Source organism: Cibotium barometz, chromosome 33 (assembly GCF_041138505.1).
Source record: "Cibotium barometz isolate CiBa-2024 chromosome 33, ASM4113850v1, whole genome shotgun sequence".
Classification (NCBI taxonomy): Eukaryota; Viridiplantae; Streptophyta; class Polypodiopsida; order Cyatheales; family Cibotiaceae; genus Cibotium; species Cibotium barometz.
In genome coordinates this window covers 7,450,701-7,472,001 of record NC_141078.1, presented here as the reverse complement: position 1 = coordinate 7,472,001, position 21,301 = coordinate 7,450,701, and the positions used below count along the sequence as shown (strand labels likewise).

At 44.9% G+C, this 21,301-nt stretch overlaps 1 protein-coding gene across 4 annotated transcripts in view; it reads right to left on the bottom strand.

Annotated features, from left to right (window-relative positions):
* Positions 1-20,592, bottom strand: part of LOC147619252 (ABC transporter B family member 25, mitochondrial-like) — a 71,758-nt gene extending 51,166 nt beyond the window's left edge. For all 4 annotated transcript variants that reach the window (XR_015261831.1, XR_015261832.1, XM_086772915.1 and 1 more), the window contains exon 1: positions 20,281-20,592. Coding sequence is in view for 2 of the 4 variants with exons in the window: in XM_086772915.1 (XP_086629041.1) it covers positions 20,281-20,559 (279 nt within the window). In the remaining 2 variants the exon portion in view is untranslated. The remainder of the gene's footprint in view (positions 1-20,280) is intronic.
* Positions 20,593-21,301: the final 709 nt, after the last annotated feature.

Genomic DNA, 21,301 nt, shown 5'->3' with positions numbered 1-21,301 from the left:
TCTACTACCGGTTATGTGTTTACATTCACAGGAGGTGCTGTGTCATGGATATCCAGGATGCAGAAGTGCACTGCCTTATCTACTACAGAGGCCGAGTATATTGCAGCCACAGAGGCTTGCAAGGAGGCATTATGGCTATCTCGGTTAGTGGTTGATTTGGGTTATACACGGGATATTCCATTGTTGCATTGTGACAGCCAGAGTGCCATCCAGTTGGCAAAGAACCCTGTCTTTCATGCAAAGACGAAGCATGTGGATGTGAAGTATCACTTCATCAGAGAGGTGATAGAGAACAAGCTGATTCAGCTTGTCAAGATTCATACGGATGACAACCCGGCTGATCTGTTGACAAAGAGTTTGCCTCCAGAGCGGTTTGCTCATTGCAGACACTTGATGGGCATTGGATGAGGCCAGTTTCAGCCTTGATATGGCCTTGTATATTATCATGTACATGCTGATTTTTTCTTTTCCTTCACTTAAGGCCACATTGCCTTTAAGTGGGAGGTTGTTGGGGTAAAGGCATTATGCCCACCCTTATAGTGTGTACAAGCCCATAAGTTTTATAGTACATAGTACACTTAGTACTTTTAATGTACTAAGTGCACTATGTGCACTAGAGCAAATATACATGTGTGATAGGGGAGTCACACACTCATACTTTGTGCGTTGACTTATCCCCACACGTCTCTCTCTCTCTCCCTTCTTCTCTGTGTGTGTCTCCCACATGAAACCCTAACTGTTTCAGCTGAGCTTCTTTAGCTCCCTTCAACTACTAGTCAAAAAGTTAAAGGTGACTATAAGCCAAAAGCATAATCAACATAGTCTTCTTGTATAAGGATGTCGAGAAGGGGGGTGATAAGCCTAAGAAGAAAGGAAAATGCAACTATTATCAAAATCTAGGCCATTATATAAATGAATGTAAAAAAGGTTGGAGAAGGAGAAGAAGAAAAGAGTCAGACATGGTTGTGGTTGATGCATTAGTACTAAGGGCTGGAAAGGAGTCAATGTTCTATGCACAGGATGATTGAGCATTCGTTGTGCACTGTAGTTTATGACCCTTATGTCCATATGATGTATGCATGTCAGTGACAGATGGCATGGTTAGTATTTTGATAGTGGTGCAAGCACACTACTTCTCAACATGCTTTGCTTTCCTCCCTTGAGTTTGCTCCGCAAGGAGGCACAATCACATGTGCAAATAACTCCTTATATCCAATGAAAGGAGTTGGTAAGTTTGTGCTCACTGCTCTACAAATGGTGGAACAATCACTCTCTTAGAAGTCGACTTCAATGCCCACACACAGAGCAGACACTGTGAGGTGTATGACTATGATGACATGGAGATCCTCCACCCTGTGGATCCAGAGGAGATAGGGGCTAGTTGGGCATCAGAGGACATTGGACCAGACAGAGGACAGTATGGGGACCACTTACTACAATTGGGAGCCAGGCATCGTCTCGTTATTTATAACGGGATGCTACAGTGGCCAGGATCAGGAGGGCTGACATGCTTCCCACATGGGGGTCATACACGAACCGGAGGCACAGTGGTAGACTACATTATGGGGTCTTTGGAGGCATCACAGCTTGTCACCTCATTCTCCATCCCACCTCGTCCTATTGGGGCAGATCATACATACTTGGCATTTTCACTAGCGCCGGATCACCGGTATCACCAGCCCCCCACATACCGACGCCACACACTACCATCTACTTCACACATGACATGGAAGACATATACACTGGCAGAGTAGAGGATGGGCTCCTACTCATGGATCCCCTGGCACCTATGGATACCATTACAGCCCAACTAGCATCACTCCTACACATAGCTGCATTACAGAGCTTCCCACATCGTGTCCACTCAGGAGAGCCTGCGAGATCTGGGACTATGCCCCAGAACAGATGGTATGATGACGAGTGCAGAGCCCTATACTCACGGCTCCGCATACGGAGAGCCTTGGGAGCCATCACAGAGCAGGAGTCGAGGAGAGAGATGAGGAGACTTACTCACCGCAAAAGGTGGGCCTTCGCAGAGATACAAGAGCTAGAGATCTTCCATTTCTTCATGAGTAGAGATGGCCCTATCTCATGGCGGCACTTCAGAGAGCCCCGGACACCGACACCCATTGCAGACCCACAAACATGGCACACATATGCAGAGGGCCTATACCACGCCACACAGCAGCCACCTATACCTATACCTCAGCCACAGGAGCCTCGACCTACCACAGCTAGCTTCTTTACCCACTCGATGGTAAAGGAACCTATCCGCGGCCTACAGCATGGATGGGCCGCAACCATATGGGCCTACAGGGTGAGCATCTCATATATGCAGTAGATTCTTTGGCTCCTTTTCTTGCACACCTGTTTAACAGGGCACTAGCAGAGGGTTTGCATGCGGAGTGGACGATGCACACCATTGTGCCGATCCACAAAACAGGGGATATGCTCAATCCGAGCAACTACAGGACGATTATGGTTGGCCACGTGTTGGCCAAACTCTATGGTGCAGTGTTGGAGCAAGAGCTTAGCTTATATGCTGAGCGAGCACGTTTACGCTGATCACGGGCAGGCAAGCTTCAGGAGAGCTTTCTCTACCAGTGACCATGTATTCACTTTGAGATGTATGATTGATCAAGCCAGAGTGAGGAAGAGAAAGCTCTATTGCTGCTTTGTGGATTTCCGCAAGGCATTTGACACAGTACCACGAGAGAGGCTTTTTCAGCGCCTGTAGTCTCTTAGCATACCAGCAGATATGACATGGGGCATCTATGCATTATATGAGCAGGTTTTTGGGCGAGTCAGATGCCCAGGAGGTATGTCCGAGACTATTGCTAGCACCATTGGTGTGAAGCAAGGATGCCCAATTTCCCCCATGCTATTTGGGTTATACATTGATGAGGTGGCTGACTTCATTACACGGGGAGGCGGATATGGAGTTGATCTAGCAGGTACCTCAGTACATATTATGCTTTATGCTGATGATATTGTATTAGTGTCTAAGTCTCCAGGAGGTCTACAGCAGCATCTACATGCACTCGATGATTTCTGCACACAGAGGGGTCTTACTGTAAACCTTGGGAAAACCAAGGTTATGGTCTTTCATACATCGAGACAGGGCAAGAGTCAGCTGACATTCACTCTCGCATGACGCCAGGTGGAGGTGGTGACATCATACGTGTACTTCGGGGTTACCTTCTCTGCAGCAGCCATGCACTTCACCATGGGTTCAGCAGCCAGAGCTAGATTGACACAGGGATATGCAGCATTGGCTATGCTAGAGAGACAGTGCCACCAGGCGCATTTTCAGGAGCCTCGGACGAAGGGGTGGCTATTTGACACATTAGTCACACCGGCACTGATGTATGGAGCAGCGGTATGGGCGCCAGGCCTTGCTACCCATTGGTGGACACAGATAGAGAGACCACAGGCCCTCATGATGGCACACATGATGCACAACAAACCGTCAGTACCTCATGACATTATCCGAGCAGAGTTTGCTGCGCCTCCTATGATGGTAGAGGCCATATTCCAGACTATATGCCTGCTAGACAAATTCAGAGAGATGCCACAGGACAAATTGTCATACAGAGCTTTTGAGGCATCTAGACAGTTGGCTGAGGCAGGAGACAGAGGATCATGGTATGCACAGGTCACACATTGGTTCTCACAGCATGGCCTAGACATGGATCATCTACCACCATTCCAGTATGACAGGGATGCACCACATATCCGTCTCTCTCATAGTGAGAGGAACAGAGTATTGAGACAGGACCTATGGCAGCTCTATACAAGAGAGACATGGATATCGCCTGCACGGCCTCTTCCACCAAAGATGCTATACTACAGAGATCACTTTATGAGTATCACTGATGATGGATTTATAGAGAGGCCTAGATACATGGAGGGCTTTTTACCACACCGCTCTCGAGTGGCTATTGGTCAGCTTAGAGTCTCATCACATCGATTGGAGATAGAGACTGGCACTGGGCAGAGCAGCACGGATCCCCCGAGAGAAGAGGGTATGCAAATTGTGCAGAGAGGAGGTGGAGAGTGAGGAGCATTATGTATGCAGATGCAGAGCATATACAGCCATCAGAGAGAGATATCCCATTTTATTCAGAGAGCCACACTCCCTACGCCAGATCTTTGAGGCAGCAGACCAGCGCATACATGGGAGATTCATTCTGACATACAGCATCACAAAGAGACGTCATTACAGGCTCAAACAGCTCCAGAGGGGGGACGACAGACATAGATTACTACATTTTTTCAAAGATCCATCCCACTCCCAACCCCTACACAGCAAGGAATTACTCTCCAGAGAGCAGAGACACTCAGAGCCCACATGAGACAGAGGACACCTGGCTTTCGGACACCACGCCTATACCAGAGAGAGATGACAGAGATCAGAGCTCAGTTTCACAGAGAGGGTGCAGAGCGACTGGCTCGCTTCAGAGCAGACCCAGGCATGTTCTTCGGGGAGCTGTGGACACCCCCTTCATTGATGTTTACCATTTTATACCCCCAGTATGGTACAGGATGGAGCTAGCTAGGTTGCATATCATGATTGTATACTCCATGCATATAGCTTTGCATTCTCCTAGTAGTAGAGCTCCATCCCCTCCCCCCCACTCATTGTACTTATTGCACACCCAGATTCAGCTTTTTTTTTTAGTTCAGTACTTTTTCATTTTGTTGGGATGACAGAGGATACCCCACACAGGTACACTGATTTGTCTCATAGACCGAGTTCGGTCTTTTGGAAGACGTTAATAAATCTTTCTTTCTTTCTTTCTTTCTCTCTCTCTTTCTCTCCCTCTCTCTCGTTACACCAACCTTGATGTATGGAGCAGCCTTCTGGGGGGCAGATTTATCCGATGAGGATTGGCAGCGAGTTGAGAGGCCCCAGGTCATGATGTTCTCACGTATGATCCGCAGCAAACCATCAGTTCCACACCAGATTATCTAGGTAGAGTTTGTTGCAGCCCCAATGGTAGTGGATGCACTCTTCCAGACAGTCACATACCTCCATCACATCAGTCACATGGATCCCCACAGGTACCCGAGGCTTGCCCTAGCGTCCTCAAGACAGCTAGCACTTGAGGGCCACTCTGGAGTATGGTATGCACTAGTTTCCACTTGGTTCTCAATATATGGGCTCCGCATGGATCGCCTACCCCCCCGGAGTCCTTAAGACAGGTAGCACTTGAGGGCGACTCTGGAGTATGGTATGCACTAGTTTCCACTTGGTTCTCAATATATGGACTCCGCATGGACCGCCTACCCCCCCTTCAGTACAATTTGGACTCCCCTTTTCTCCAGCTCTCTCACGAGGATACCAACCGGGTTATCCGGTTAGATCTTCTCAGCCTCTACACCCATTGCACATGGATCACACCTTCGGAGCTCCCCACGAAGATGCACCTCTACAAAGATCACTTCCTCACACTCATTGAGGATGGATTCATCCAGCAGTCGGGCTACTTGATTGTTCACATGTCCCATGCCATGCGGATTGCGATTGGCCAGATACGGGTTTCATCCCACCGCCTCAAAGTGGAGACAGGTAGAGCTGAGTGCATCTTCAGAGCCGGGAAGCTCATACATAGACCCAGAGAAGAGAGGATCTATCGATTATGCCACACACAGGTTGAGATAGAGGAGCATTACATATGTCGGTGCCCAGTATACTATGAGATCCGCGGGAGGTTTCACTGTCTATTTCGTGAGGGATTTGGTCCACTCTCTAGGATCATTGACTTCGGGACCAGCGTTGCCTAGGCCTCTTCCTGCTTGATCTCCGTAGACACAAGGACACGTTCTGTGACTCGCGATGTGCCCGGGGTACTAGGGCCTTTGACACACTTGTTGATACCATCAATGCATATTAAAACATTTAAACATGGCTACAGCCTTAACACATATCCATCATCACTATGAATAAAACATAAAAGCTGGACCAAACATCCATAAATGTTGAAAAATGGAGAATAATATCATGTACAAGCTTTGAGGGCCTTACTCTCCCCACAGGAGATGCCACATTATCCATATACAAATGCCATAACACAGCCCAACACGAGGCAACCAAGCTGAAACACAGGCTGTAGAAATGCCAAGCCAACAATATAATGCATATACCTCCATGTCGGTACTAATTCTTCCCCAAAAACCACGGGTCTTCATGCAATAGAGAGTTGGTACAGCAAGTACAACTCTCCATTCAGCTGACACAACAAATAAATGGCTAGTACAGTAGGTACAATGGCTGGTACAGCCGGTACAGTGGCTAGTATAACAAGTACAATGGTTGGTACAACAAATACAGTGGCTGGTACAACATGTATAAATTTTGGTACAATAGGTACACATTCTGGTACAGTAGGTACAATGGCTGGTGCAACAAGTACAGTGGCTGGTACGATAGGTACGAGTATAAATTTTGGTACAATAGGTCCACTGGCTTGTACAACCCATACAATGGCTGGTACAACAGGTACAGCAAGTACAAGGACTGGTACAACAAGTATAGTGGCTAGAAATCATAAGAAAATGATTAAATACCCTTGCCTTTAGTATTTCTTCGCGATGGAAGCCTCCAAAACAGTCCCCAACAGCCGGTATTCTTCATGGGCAACCTTCAAGAGAGAGAAAGAGAGTAGCCATCATTAGGGCAACCTGTAACGGTGGTAGAGGCTAGTGTGCAGCAAGAGAGCCTCCTCCAAATGAAGAGAGAGGACTCCAATTTATAGATTTAGGCCTCCTATGAGCTAAAATAGCAAGAGAAGGCTATAATGACAAGTGGAGAGCCACACAATAGCTGAAGTGACAAGTGTGAGGCCACTTGTCTCACTTTGATCCACTTTCTTGCCACATGTCCCAATCTAACAGATAGGTTCTCCCATAATCTTTACCTCTAAAAATATCCCAACTAGTAGCCCATTTGTCATAGGTACTTTGGCAACTCTTGGTATCTGCTCAATTCCAGATGTAATGACGCTAATATAATTTCCATCAGAGTCAGGCCAAAACTAGCAACTCTCCTAAATTTTAGGAGTGTGGTCCTTTGAATTCCAAGATAATCCCCCTGTACTCTCCAAAAAATCTTGTTTGTACTCTCTACTTGACCATTGGCCTGTGGATAATAAGGTGATGATTTTTGAAAAGTTGTCCGCAACTTTAAGCTTCAAGCTATATATCTAAGATATAATCATGTTCCATCAAGTGGGCCTGACGAAACAGTCTCATAAATCCAATATAACTGAAAGAATCCATGTCCCAAATAAATAGGCGAGACTAAATAAGTCTCCAATATCAAAATCATGTCCCAAAATAAATGAGCGAGACAAAACAGTCCCATATATAAAAGGATGAGATATTTGCAGCTGATGAGTATGTAAGAGACTTGGATATTGCTTTTGCTCAAGTGCGGACAGCCATTGCAAGGTCACAAGACAAGCATAAAAAGGCTACCGACAAGCATAGAAGGCAATTGGATGTTAAAGAGAATGATTGGGTATTGCTGAAATTTGAGAAAGCAAGACTTACAAAGAGGCCTGGCAAAGAGGGTGCATATCCTAAGCTTGCAACCAGGTACTATGGGCCTTTTCGAGTGATCGAGAAGATCAATGAAGTGGCTTTCAGATTGGCATTACCTAGTCATTGGCACATACACAATGCTTTTCATGTGAGTCTCCTTCGCAAGTATGTAGGGCCGGAGCCCAGTGAAATGATCATTGAGGATCCACCACAAGTGGATGAGCTTGAGGAGATCTTGCAGCCAGAGCAGATTGTATATCACAAGGAACCCAATTTGCTGCAGGCAAAGTTGTGAGGCATTACCTTGTGAAGTTTAAGAACTATCTTCCCATTGATGCTAAATGGGTAGATGAAGAGTTCTTTGGAGATTGCCCGCAGTTACTACAGGCATATTTGGATGCATTTCAGTTGCGGACAACTGTTTAGAAGCGGGGAGGAATGTCACCATTTGGCCACCCGAATGGTTCACTCTTGCTTTCACACTATGTACATATTGGATTGGTGTCCATAGCTTATGGAATGTGCCTATGCATGTGATTGACACATGTCATGCTGTATAGTTGGATATGATATTCCGTTGGGACTTGATGTTATCATGCCCGGAATATCTCGAGGACTTGGCTTTCTGCTGGGACTTGTACCTTTGTGTACATGCCCAGAAACGCCTGGAGGATTGGCTTTCCACTGGGTCTGGTATCGCATATACTTGCTTGGAAACGCCTGGTCTTATATGGTTTCATGAACGGAAATTGCTCATGCCAATGCTGCATTGCATAGCATCTTTATGTGCATGCCTCCAAATGAAATTGCATGCTGTTTTCATGCCTGCATGACCTATGTGTAGTTCCGGGCTAGGGGACGCTCGGCCGTGAACCGTGCGTGTGAAACTATCTGCTGACATGGTTGTGTGGCATGTGAACAAGTGATAAGTATTACCCAATCTAGGCTCAAATAGCCCTTAGGACTTAGCCAATATTTATAAGTGAGTGCGTTCCCACTTCATTAAAGTTTGGGTGCCCAAAAGTCACTTATAAATTATGACCGCTTCCAAGTTCACACTCACTGAAGTCCCGAGGCGGACAAGACTTAATGTCCAGGACCTGATCCTCTCTTTTTACTCATAAATGGACATCTCCCCATGTCCCTTCACCTGATTGGACCCCAATTCACTTACTTATTAAGAGAAAATTCGTGTTTTCTCTTCATGAGGATTTTTGGAGGCTGAAAACTCCGTTTTTCCACCATTTCTCTCCATTTCCAAGCTCTCCATAGCCATACCCAACTTGCTAGGGTGTTTTCCAAGCTTCCAAAAGAGTGTTTTCAAGTGCTAATCACTCTCCTACTCACTCCCAATGACTGAAATTCAGCAAAACAGCTCTCATTTTTGCTGTTATTTCTGGTCTTTTTGCTGAAAACCCTAATTTTAGCCTTCCTTTCTCAAGTTGAACCATAGGGGAAGCTTTCCCAGGGTTCGCTTCATCCTCTTGAAGACTTTTGTCGTGAAGGATTGCGGCAAATCGAAGATATCAACACTCCTAAAGCTTCCAACGCGAAGGCTTCCGCTTGCAACAACTTCTATGAAGACTGGTAAGCTAATTGGACAATGTGTTGTCATTACTTATTCAGTAGAAGGGCAGGACTCCTTGTTTAGCCGCCCTGTGTAGTATTTCTCTTGTCCTAAGTGCTCTTGAAGATGTTGCTACCTTGCTTGGTAGAACATAGAGCCAATGGTAGAGAATATGGGTACTGAAGTCGGGCCGGGCATCAAGGCAGCTCCTTGGTGATCTACATCGACATACCATTGTTTTCTAAATGCTGAATTTCATATGCATTGGCATGGAGGATTTGGCAATGGATGCCCGTGAAGCTATGTATTGAATTTCTCCAATAGTAATACAATTTACTCAAGGGAGGGGTCTGCCGTTCCGGCTCATTGTGTGTCTCTTGTCAATTCAGCAATTTACTTCTTGTATTTGAGCAAGTGTCCTTCAAATCTTAGTGTGTTTAAGTGTATTGATTAGCATTGTGTTCTACCAAGTTACACCCGTCTAAACCTTGCACAAACATCAGTAATCCTTGATTAATTATTAGTTAGGACAGTAGTAGAATCAGTAGCATAAGCATCATCAGTGTCAACATCATCAATATCATCATTAGCAGCATCACATCAGCATGGGGGACTTGGAAACCTGGTCGACAACCTCCATAGCACTATCATCAGCCATCCAGGGGGAAAGGCAGCAGTCAGCTGCAGCTAGGCATAGGCGGCAAGTGTGGACAGCAGTAAAGGAAAGCGCAGCTTTCAAAGGGGCATTTAATGCCTAGCATTTGTCCAGGACAGCAGGCCGACAATCCTTTAGCTAGGCGACCAGCTACCTCAAAATCATATATAAACATTAGCCAAAATTCAGTATAAGTCAACTCATTCCACCAAATCATCATCATCATTCAACGGTAGAAGTTATGTAGAAGGGGCCAAGGGTCAGCCCCTTGGGGCTGACCAAGGCCCAAGCATGTACAAGCATTTACGCAACCTTTTTGTACCATATAAAATACAAAGAAAACTTTGACACCAATCTCTCTCTCCTCTGTCTTAATCATGTTTACATCAACATCATGTTCTTAATCAGGCTTAGGAATGTGGATCAGTATAGCAAGGCTTCCGTGCATGCAACATTGGTATCAGAGTAGTTGGGCTCAGCCCACTAAGCATAGTCCCAAGGAAGGTGCACAGTTCCAACAGAAAGGATGCAACAGGGTAGCAAATAGAGTGGTCTGCCAACAGGCGAAGCCAAAGGAAGCATTTCGAGTATGTACGCAGAACCAATACTCTTCTTCTCTCTCCTCTATCTTAATCATGTTTACATCAGCATCATGTTCTTAATCAAGCTTAGGATTGTGGATCAATATAGCAAGGCTTCCGTGCATGCAACATTGGTATCAGAGCAGTCGGGCTCAGCCCACTAAGCATAGTCCCAAGGAAGGTGCACAGTTCCAAACAGAGAGGATGCAACAGGGTAGCAGATAAAGTGGTCTGCAAACAGGCGAAGCCAAAGGAAGCATTCCGAGTATGTACGCAGAAGTTAGAACCAATACATCATCAAGCTCTCAGATAAATTCTAAAGGCCTAGCAACAGGCATGATCAATTTTGGCAAGTGACCCACCACTATGTTAAGGGCAAGAGAAAAGCAAGCATGGGGACGACAGTTGAACTTGTGCTCAGTTCTTCAGTAAGACTTGGAAGTGGAGATCAAGAGTGAAGGTGTTCGGACAAAAATATCAGTTCAAGTTAAAGTCAGTTAAAGTAGCACGTCAAAGTCGAAGTCAGTAAGTCAAAGTCAATAGCAATCCACGGAGGAAGGATGACAAAGTGTCCACCCCATCATCAAGTTTAGCAGAAGGGAATGTCAAGTGCACATCCATGCCATGGCTAGCCTTAGCATGAACATCAGTAATCCCTCATTAATTATCAGTTAGGACTAGAATCAGTAGCATAAGCATCATTAATGTCAACATTTTCAATATCATCATTAACAGCATCACATCAGCATGGGGGACTTGGAAACCTAGTCGGAAACCTCCATAGCATTGTTGGCGGCCATCCAGGGGAACAAGGCAACAATCGGCTGTAGCTAGGCATAGGCGGTAGGTATGGACAGCAGTAAAGGAAAGCGCAGCTTTCAAAGGGGCATTTAATGCTCGGCATTTGTCCAGGATAGCAGGCCGACAGCCCTTTAGCTGCCGACCAGCTACCTCAAAATCATATATAAACATCAGCCAAAATTCAACATAAATCAAGCCATTCCACCAAATCATCATCATCATTCAGCTATGAAAGTTATGTAGAAGGGGTCACGGGTCAACCCCTTGGGGCTGACCAAGGCCCAAGCACGTACAAGCATTTATGCAACCTTTTTGTACCATATAAAATACAACAAAAACCCAAAAAACCACTCTCTCTCTCTCTTCTTCTCTCTCCTCTGTCTCAATCATGTTTAAATCAGCATAATGTTCTTAATCAAGCTTAGGATTGTGGATCAATTCAGCACGGCTTCAGCGCATGCAACAGATGAAGAATTGGATAATACCATAAAAGGTGTCAGCAAATGGAAGTCTCCAGGTTGGGATGGCTTGACTATGGAGTTCCTTCAAATGTTTTGGAATATTTTGAAATTGCCAATTTTACTTATGGTGAATCACTACTGGAATGTTGGACACTTGCCATGCTCATGGAAAGAAGGCTTGCTGAAATTACTGCCCAAAAAACAGCTATGTGAAGCCATATCGGATTGGCATCCTATCTCTTTAATGCCAGTCATGTATAAATTGGTCACCAAGATGCTTGTTAATAGAATAAAGGGTGTCCTACATGCGGGTTTGCATCCAGAGCAAAATGGATTTGTCCCTAGAAGACAAATCAATGACAATATAGCAAATGCACATATTTGCATTGAATATGCCAAGTATACGGAGCAAGATGTTCTCATCATGCAGGTGGACATAGCCAAGGCCTCTGATACAGTGCACTAGGACTTTATAGCCCGAGTAATAGATAGAATGGACTTTAGGCCTAGAATGAAAAATGTCATCTTTTGGCTTTACCAAAAGGAAACAACTAAATGCATTTTGAGTGGAGAACTTTCAGCCTCTTGGTATCTTGGGAAATCTGTTCAGTAGGGTTGTCCGCTTACTGCACTATTGTATGCCATCGTGACTCACCCAATGCTCCTTTACATGGACAAACTGACACAAGATGAGCGGAGCTCCATGGTCTCTCCATGGTGGATGGTGCGCAATTTGTGGCGCAGACATATCTTTCTTTTTTCCAAGAATACATAGGCTGACGTAAGGACTCACATGAAAGCATTCTCCCTCTGGTTTGGCTGCAAGATTACATGTAAGTTTTCAAAAATCAAAGTTGCTTCCTTTGAAAAATTATGATTGGCATCAGCTTTTGTGGCCGGGTCGGATCCTGCCACCTAATGAGATAGTCAGGCATCTGGGTCATCCCATTGGTTGGGAGTTGTCTTTGAAGAATGAGACTCAATGGGTGATGGCCGAATTGCACTCTAAAATAGAATATTGAAAATAATCTGCATGGCCTCTACATGTGCGACTACCCATAGTGCAATCAATAATAATGGCATATGTCCAGTTTTATCTTCCACTCCTACCTTGGTCGCGCAAATAGATTGACAATTTCATGTTTAAAGCAATGGAATGCCTATGGAAAACCAAAGCCGATAGAAAAAGGTTACGTTTGCTAAGGCAAGAGCTTATATGTTCGCCTAAAATGGATGGTGGACTCAATGTCCTTAATATTCTTATACTGGCGAGGAAGACCACTCTTCTATCTGCATTTATAGAGCAAGTCAAGCCATGGGCACGCATGCTGCCAACTATGTGCACTAAAATGCGAACAGATGCATATAGACATTGGATTATCAATTATGATGATATAGTCTTTGGACATTTCCATGGTCGTATTCTAGGCTCTCCATATTCGACTTCTCTCATTCGAGATTGGCAAGCTATACTATGTCATTTACAATGGTCTGGTAGGCCTCCAATCAGGGTAACTCCCTGTTGTTGCCCGCTTTGTCTCACCAAGAAAGGCATACAATTTATCTACATTGGGGATTCATCACATACGCAATATCATGGATGAAAGTGGTTATGTTTTCACTTTTCCACGTGCAATCAAGCAATGTAACTTAGGGATGCATCACAGGCCAATCTGGAGAGTCATTTCAAAAATGATGCAACCATTTCAACCAGTCCCAATGCTTGAGAAAAGAGACTTCAAGATTGGTGTTTTGATAGGCAACTTCCAAGATATACTCCAATGCCTTCTGCCCATTTGTCTACGGCCAAGGCTTACAGATTACTCTTATCACCTCCATGGATAAGGATCATGCAAATCGCCTTTGGCATATGTTAAAATCTCTTGCTTGGTGGAAAGCTGCATTGAAAAAGAATTTGGAAGAGTGGATTGCCCCTCAAGCAACTACTGTTTCCATGGAGATGTCTGGTTGGGGTATTCCTAGCTGGGATCTCTTATGATAGGAAGGCATATTGCCACTGCTTCTTACAAGCGGAGCTCCCATCCTACAAAGACAGTGCCTCACCTTCTTTGGTATTGCTCTCAGTCTCGGGATTTTCAAGACGATTTGTATGTAGATCTTCGAGGTCATTTTCTAGAGGCATTTCAAATGAATGTTCTCGCTTTTTGGTTGCCTTTCTCCTTTGCTACCAAATTATACAAACTTCCTTGACTGGACTGGATTCTAGGCATTTCGGACTATCTACCATGCTCGGAATCAACTTCTTTTCTCTATAGATTTTGTTCAGCTCTTTGCTTACTTTCAGAGAGCCCTTTTACAATCCGTCCAAGATTCTCATGAAATCAAAGGCCTTTCCTTCCAACAGCTGGAAGTGTTTTCCCACTATTTTGAATTGAGAAGTAGCTACCCCTCTTTGGGGCAGCCATGAATGTATACATGTTTTCCTTAATGAAACAATGGTTTCACTATAAAAAAAGTGTGTGTGTGTGTGTGTGATAGTTGGAGTTTACACCAAATTGACCAGTAGCAGTATGATGTGTTTTTCCATTGCTAGTAGATGTACAATCTTAAGAGAAGCCTTGTACTAGGGCTTCTCTCTGTAATATAAATATGAACAATGTTTTCACCCCAAAAAAAAAATGTGTGTGTGTATGTGTGTGTGAGAGCATATATGCAAATGCACATGCACATGTATACATGTAATCTACATGTTGTTATATACATGTATATATATATACATGTGCATATATGCTCATGTATATACATGTTCATATATGCACATGTGTGCATGTATACATGTGTATATATATGTATATGTATGTGTGTGTGTGTGTGTGTGTGTGTGTGTGCCGCTTCTGAACTCTCTGCAGAATCTGCTGCCTACTTTGTATACTGCTTCCTCTCTGCGTTTTCTCCTGTCCACTGCTCGTGTGTGTGTGTGTGTGTGTGTGTGTGGGGGGGGGGGGTGGTACAGCAGCTCCCGTGAGCACCTGGTTCCCTCGCAGCCTCAATTCGTCGCCGAAATTGGTCAGCAGACTGCCTCGCCATTATCCCAATTGCCCAGTTCTGCATTTTGGTCGCCGGATTCTGCTTCTGGAGTGCCCGTCCCTGCTCGTGGGTCCACTGCGACTGTTCGCTGGTGCCTCTGCAGCGCCCTCGATTCTCTGTCCAGCTGTCCTGATATTGCCTTTCTGCACCGACTTTACCTAGTGCCTATTATCTCATCATGGCTTCTCCTACAAAATATTATGCTCATAAAAAACAAAAGCAGGCTGTAGGTCAGGATGACCCTGTGCATGAAACGCCCAAGGCTGGGCTGATCTATGAGGTAATGCATGAAGGATTTCAGGATACACGCAAGAATTGGAAAGATCCTGTTCCTATGGTGGGACTTGCAGTGGATGTGGATGAAATCATAGATCCCATTCGAGAATATGCGAAGCATGCTGTGATTATTTTTTTTCCAGGCAGGATGCCTGTTGCTGCTGATGTCGGGAATCGGTTGACACGGACATTGGGTGGTTGTTTTGTTCGCAAAGTCCACTATGTGGCAAGAGGCTTCTTTGAGGTCATTATGGTGGATGAGCACCATAAGCAAACGCTTTTAGAGCACTCCCCTCTCTTCTATGGACAACAGATGGTTCATGTATTGCCATGGTCCCCCACCAGAGACTATCAGGCTTTGATTAAGCATCGTTGTCCTGTTTGGGTAGAAGTGGTGGATTTCCCCCAATGTTTGGCCTCCTTGTTACCTAAAATTGCAGCATCTCTAGGAAAGGTTGTATGCCCTCCTAGACCAAATGGCAACTCAAATCGATTCTGTATTTTATGGGACACGGATCAGCCCACTCCGGAATCTTATGCTGTTACCATAAATGGAGTGCTTTTTTCAGACTCAAATGGGGTCTTTTTGCAGGCGCATGCTTTGAGTGCAAAAAGTTTGGACATGTGGCATCTCAATGTCCTCTGGTCCTCCATAAGATGCCGCCTGATGCCTTGCCCATCCCAATGCAGAATAAGGACACTCCTGGTACTTCAGGGGTTAAAAACAAAAGTCTAAAGACTCTTGTTATGCCTCAAGAAAAAGGCAAAATGCCAGTCTCTTCTAATATGAATGTAGCTGTGGCTAATCCCTCTACTTCTTCACCAAAAGGAAAAGAAAAGACACTCCAAGAAACATCTCAGCCACCGCGCAGGACAATTATCCCCAGGCGTCCTTTGCCTTCTAGAACTTGGAATGAAGCCTCCTCTAGTGGGCATACCCCAGAAGAAAATTCTGGAATTGGCATCACCTGGGCTACTGTAACTGCAGGTCGTACTCTGTTTCCCGAAGAAGAGGCTGCTAGCTTGCTAGCCACCCGTCTCATAGATATTCCTCCTCCTGATCGGGGTACAGACCCTGTGGAGGAAATGCAAGCTTGAGCTACTTTTTTGTTCATACTGTACATACACTATAAATATGATGTCATATATCACAGTTTTGACTCTCAATGTACAAGGTTTGTGTGACCCTAAAAAGTGGAAGATGGTTTGGGCATATTTGAAGAGTATGCAGCCAGATATCGTTGCTCTTCAGGAACACAATCAACATCACTACGCTGGGCAGCAAGGCCATTATGCTGGTTATGATATTTTTTATGCAGGCCACCATGCCTTTTCGGGTGTACTTTTTCTTGTGAAACATCATTTACAGCCAGTCATGGCATTTAATGACCTCCAAGGCAGATGGATGGTTATGCAGTGCTTTATTCAGGGTGAAATCTTTGAATTTGCATCAATATATGCACCTCAATCCTCTCAGGCTAGAGGACAGATATGGCAACAAATGAAATTGTACCCTTGGAGACAGAAAGCATTCATATGTGGAGATTTCAATAATGCCCCTCAACTTGGTGATAATACATCCGGTCGTACACATATGCTTGCTACTGAGACGTCTTCGTGGGCAGATTTTGTAGCAACGCTTAATCTGATTGATCTTTGGAAAGAATCTCAGCCCTTGATGCCTGGGTATACCTTCCAACATAATGCACAATCCACTTACAAAGCTCGCCTGGATCGATGGTATCAGCTTGATCCGTTTCATTATGATACTCTCTCGACCAAATTGTGGGTGGATTATACATTTACATATTCAGATCATGTACCCTTATGGCTCAGAGTTCATCTGCACGACATGCCTGATGACAGATTGCCACTTCGAAGGTTGCTTATCATCAATAATAGTTACTTGGAGCATGATGCATTCAAAGCACTGATACTTGAGGCCTGTCAGCCACTCTTTCCTCAATCTTTCATTGACTTGGATTATGCATGGACAGCTTTTATTGCTCGCATGCAATCAGTCATCCGTGATTATGGTAAACAGTATCTGGAAGGTTGGAGACAGACTGTTGCTTATGCTAAGCAAACATGCCAATCGTTAATCGAGCTTAGTCATCTTCGCTCCCTAACTTTGGCTGAAACCACTTCTTTATGTCAAGCTCGTCACTGTATTCAGGTAAATGATCACCGAAAGCTTGTCAAATGGGAGATACGGGCACGAGGCACGACAACAGGCGCTTTTGGACAAAGGCTGCTCTTCCAAAAAAAATTTCAAGAGTTTACATTCCAGAAAACAAGCTGCATCTATATGTCGCACTTTAATTTCAGATGACACGTGGACCTCCACCCGAGCACAATTGGCTGCGACTTGTGTTACCCATTTCTCCTCTCAATTTGGTGAAGACAATTCTCACGCCATGGAAGTGTGTGATGCACATCATCGGTTATTACAGCATGTATCCCCCATCCTTTTTGCTACTCAGGCGCAACAACTAGAAACAAAATTCTCTGAACAAGAACTGTCTGATGCAATCAGGTCTTGTGGCCGATGGAAAGCTCCAAGATGGGATGGCCTTACAGTTGAATTTTTTCTTGCATATTGGGACACCCTCAAATTACCTTTGCTGCGTATGGTAAACATTGCCTGGGAGACAAGGCAAATGCCAGCTTCCTGGAAAAAAGGATTAGTGAAGCTGTTGCCTAAAAAACACTTATGTCAGTCTTTGGCAGATTGGAGACCAATTACCCTTATGCCGGTGATATACAAGATTATCAGTAAAATGGTTGTCAATCGCATTAAGGGTTGCTTGAATGATGGACTCCATTCTGCACAGGATGGATTTATTCCTCGCAGGCACATTACAGATAACATTGCAAATGCTTATATTGGCATTGAATATGCCAAATACACGCAGCAGGATGTCTTATTATTGCAAGTGGATATTGCTAAGGCTTTTGATACTATTAAATGGGGTTTCATTCAAGAAACCATGCGTGCTCTGGGATTTGGAGAAAAAATGCAGAATATCATTTACTGGCTTTATGCTGATAGCCAGGCGGCTTGTATATTGTCAGGAGATCTCTCAGAATCATGGACTTTGCATCGTTCAGTTAGGCAGGGATGCCCTTTAAGTGCTCTTTTGTATGCTATAGCGACGCATCCCATGCTTCTTTATATAGATCATTTGGTTGATACTGGCAGTCTTCATGGATTGGACATTCAGAATAGACGTCAGTTGGTTGCTCAGGCATATGCTGACGATTCTTTTTTTCTTCCTCGCAACACACATCAAGATCTCTCTACTTTGATGCAGGCTCTTTCTTTGTTTGCCCTTGCGGCTGGCCTAGAAATCAATTTTCAGAAATCTAAATTGTTGCCTCTGCATTCAAAACAGTGGCATAATTTGCTATGGCCAAGAGAAATAGTTCACTCCACTCATTTAATTCGGCATTTGGGATATCCTTTGGGATGGTCAGTCACTCGCCGTCAACAAACAGATTGGGTCTTGGCAAAGCTCAAGAAAAAGCCGGAACACCGGAAACTTGCAACATGGCCATTGCATGTTCGTTTACGGATTCTCCAATCCATCTTGGTTGCCTATATTCAGTTCTACCTTCCTCTCATCAGGTTTTCTAAGGGGGAGCTGAAATTATTTATGTCCACCATCCTTGAGATATTCTGGAGGTCGAGGCAGGGGAAAAAGAGTGTACGTTTGCTTTCGGCAAATCGTTTGTGCACCCCTAAAATGCATGGAGGCTTAAATATCCTTAATTTGCAGGTGCATATTCTTGCCCACAGAGGAAAACTGATGCTTCAATTTCTGGAAGGCACTCAGCCTTGGACAGCGATGATCCGTCATTTGTTACTTCATCTGACAAGTTCGGCTTTTGGCCATTGGCAACCTACTCATTGGGATTTTATTCTTGGTTACATTACTCGCAAAATTAAGGACTGTCCTCTCATTTCTGGCTTACTTGCTGATTGGAAGCTTGTCCTTTCAAATTTAAAATGGAAGGGTCGCGGCTCCTTACAAGGCAACTCTCTCCGTGCTGAGAGCATCCACTGGTCCAAAGCATTTTCAGTTTCCCTGGCGGTGCAAGAACCCCGGCGTTCATATTTTCTCCACTCAAAGGGTGTTACCTCTGTGGGAGATGTCATCCATCCTGATGGCTCCCCTCTTTCTTTTCCACAGGCTGCTGCACATTATGGCTTGGGACCTCATTATCGTCGTCTTTGGCGTGATATAATTCAGATGCTTCAACCTTTTTTGCCGATTCCACTGTTGGAAATTCGAGATCGCCTGCAGGATTGGACTATCTCCTCTTTTGATTCTTCATGCCATCCCTTGAGGCTATCTGATATTACAGTTGCTGGTCTGTATAAACATTTGTTGCCATTGCCTTGGGTTTCTGAACGGGCAAATCTCTTCTGGCATATGCATCGGTCATCTTGGTGGTGGAAAAATGGCAGTCGCAGCTTCCTCTTCGACCACAACTCTTTTTATGGCGTGTTCTTTTGGCTGTTATTCCCTCAGGACAGTTTCTGGCACGCAGACATATATCCTCATCCACTTGCCATAGATGCTCTGCTTCCAGGGAGACAGTCATTCATATTTTTTAGAGCTGTCCTTCTTCTCGTCAGTTTTTTCTTCCTCTCATCCAGCTTCTGCGGGCTAGATTTCCAAATATGATATTTGGAAAGTTTTTCTGGCTATTTGGTCTTCATTTGCCCAGACCAGAGTTCTCTCTTTTCTTCTCATGGGTGCGCTATTGGGCTTTATGGACACTATGGAAAGTCCGCAACCATGCAGTTTTCGGTGATGCGGTTTTTTCTGCTTTTTCTTTTTTTCGGTACTCCCTGCATCAATCTTTCTTCGATTGCATGCAGGTTGACCAAATAGATCATGATGTATATATGTCTTATATTAACATCTTCAGTTGATGTACTTTGGGACTATCTACTTTGGATAGTCAACTTGTAAATCTAATATACTTATGATTCCACTAAAGAAAAATGTGTGTGTGTGTGTGTGTGTGTGTAGAGAGACAGAGAGATGAGATCATCGGTTGGATAGATTGATAGAGAAAGAGAGAGGGGGTAAATCATCAGTTGGATGGATTGATATATAATTATATTCATATTTACATAGATAGATATACGTGTGGAGCCGATGTATCTGTTACACACACGTCTATATAAATTCATCCGTCTATCCACCTATCTGTCCATCTATCTACACATGCATACATACAATCACGCAAACAAACACTTAATATCGTCGTTGTACAAGCCTTATCAATACGTTATGTTACATTTTAAAAACCTTGAAGGAGAAGGCCACGTACTGATGAGAGAGAGACATGGCTTGGAGGTGTTGGAAGGGGAGGAGAGACGGATGCAGACTCCAATGAGGCAAATCTACTGTCAGAGCCGCTGTGGGCGTGAGAGGCTAGAGCAGAGCAGCGAGGGAAGGGGTAGAAGCAGAGCCGGTTGGAGGAGCCGAGGTGAAGAGGCGAGCTCAAGAGCAGTGGAGAGCGCCGTATTGTGAAGGATACGTGGAAGCGGGCATCTGAGGTTATCCGAGTGAGCCTGCTGGCTCCCAATGCTGCAGTTGCCGTTGCCATTCTAATCACTTCCCAGCATGCGGTGGAGCTGCCTCAAGAAAACCCAAAACTATCAAAGTCAATGTAATATAGCAAACTCTCCACATGGACACATGTGCATTCACACACAGGTCGCGTTGTCCGGCCTACCGACAAGGGCATGTGTTAACCTCACAAGTGCATTAAGGCTATCACAACGTCAATGTATATAGCAAACTCTCCACATGGACACATGAGCATTCACACACAGGTTGCCGTGTCTCTTTGATGTAGCATGGGCATGTGTTGTCAACGAGACTATTTGTAAAGTTGTAATCTCACAAGTGCATCACCTCACGCACACACTATAGACACCAAACCCTCTTGTCAAGACTGGAGCTTTGTCTTTTTTTTGCCTACCCATCCCATTGCGAGTATCCTTTATGTTCCCCTTTTATGGGCATTATGTCAGCAGTACCTTCTCTATATATATAACCTGGCATAGTTTATGGTGCCACGTGTCTTCTTTTTTAGGCCTAGGCCATGCATGGGGCCCTCGACCTTTACCTTGACCTGCACCTTGCCTTGCAGCCCACTGGCCTTGCACGGGGGCCCTCGACCTTCACCTCGACCTGCACGTTGCCCTACAGTCGTCAGCCTTGCACAGGGGCCCTCGACTTGCAGCTCCGCCGCCCTCGACCTACAGCAGCCAGCCGACCTTCACCTCGACCTGCACGTTGCCCTACAGTCGTCAGCCTTGCACAGGGGCCCTCGACCTGCAGCT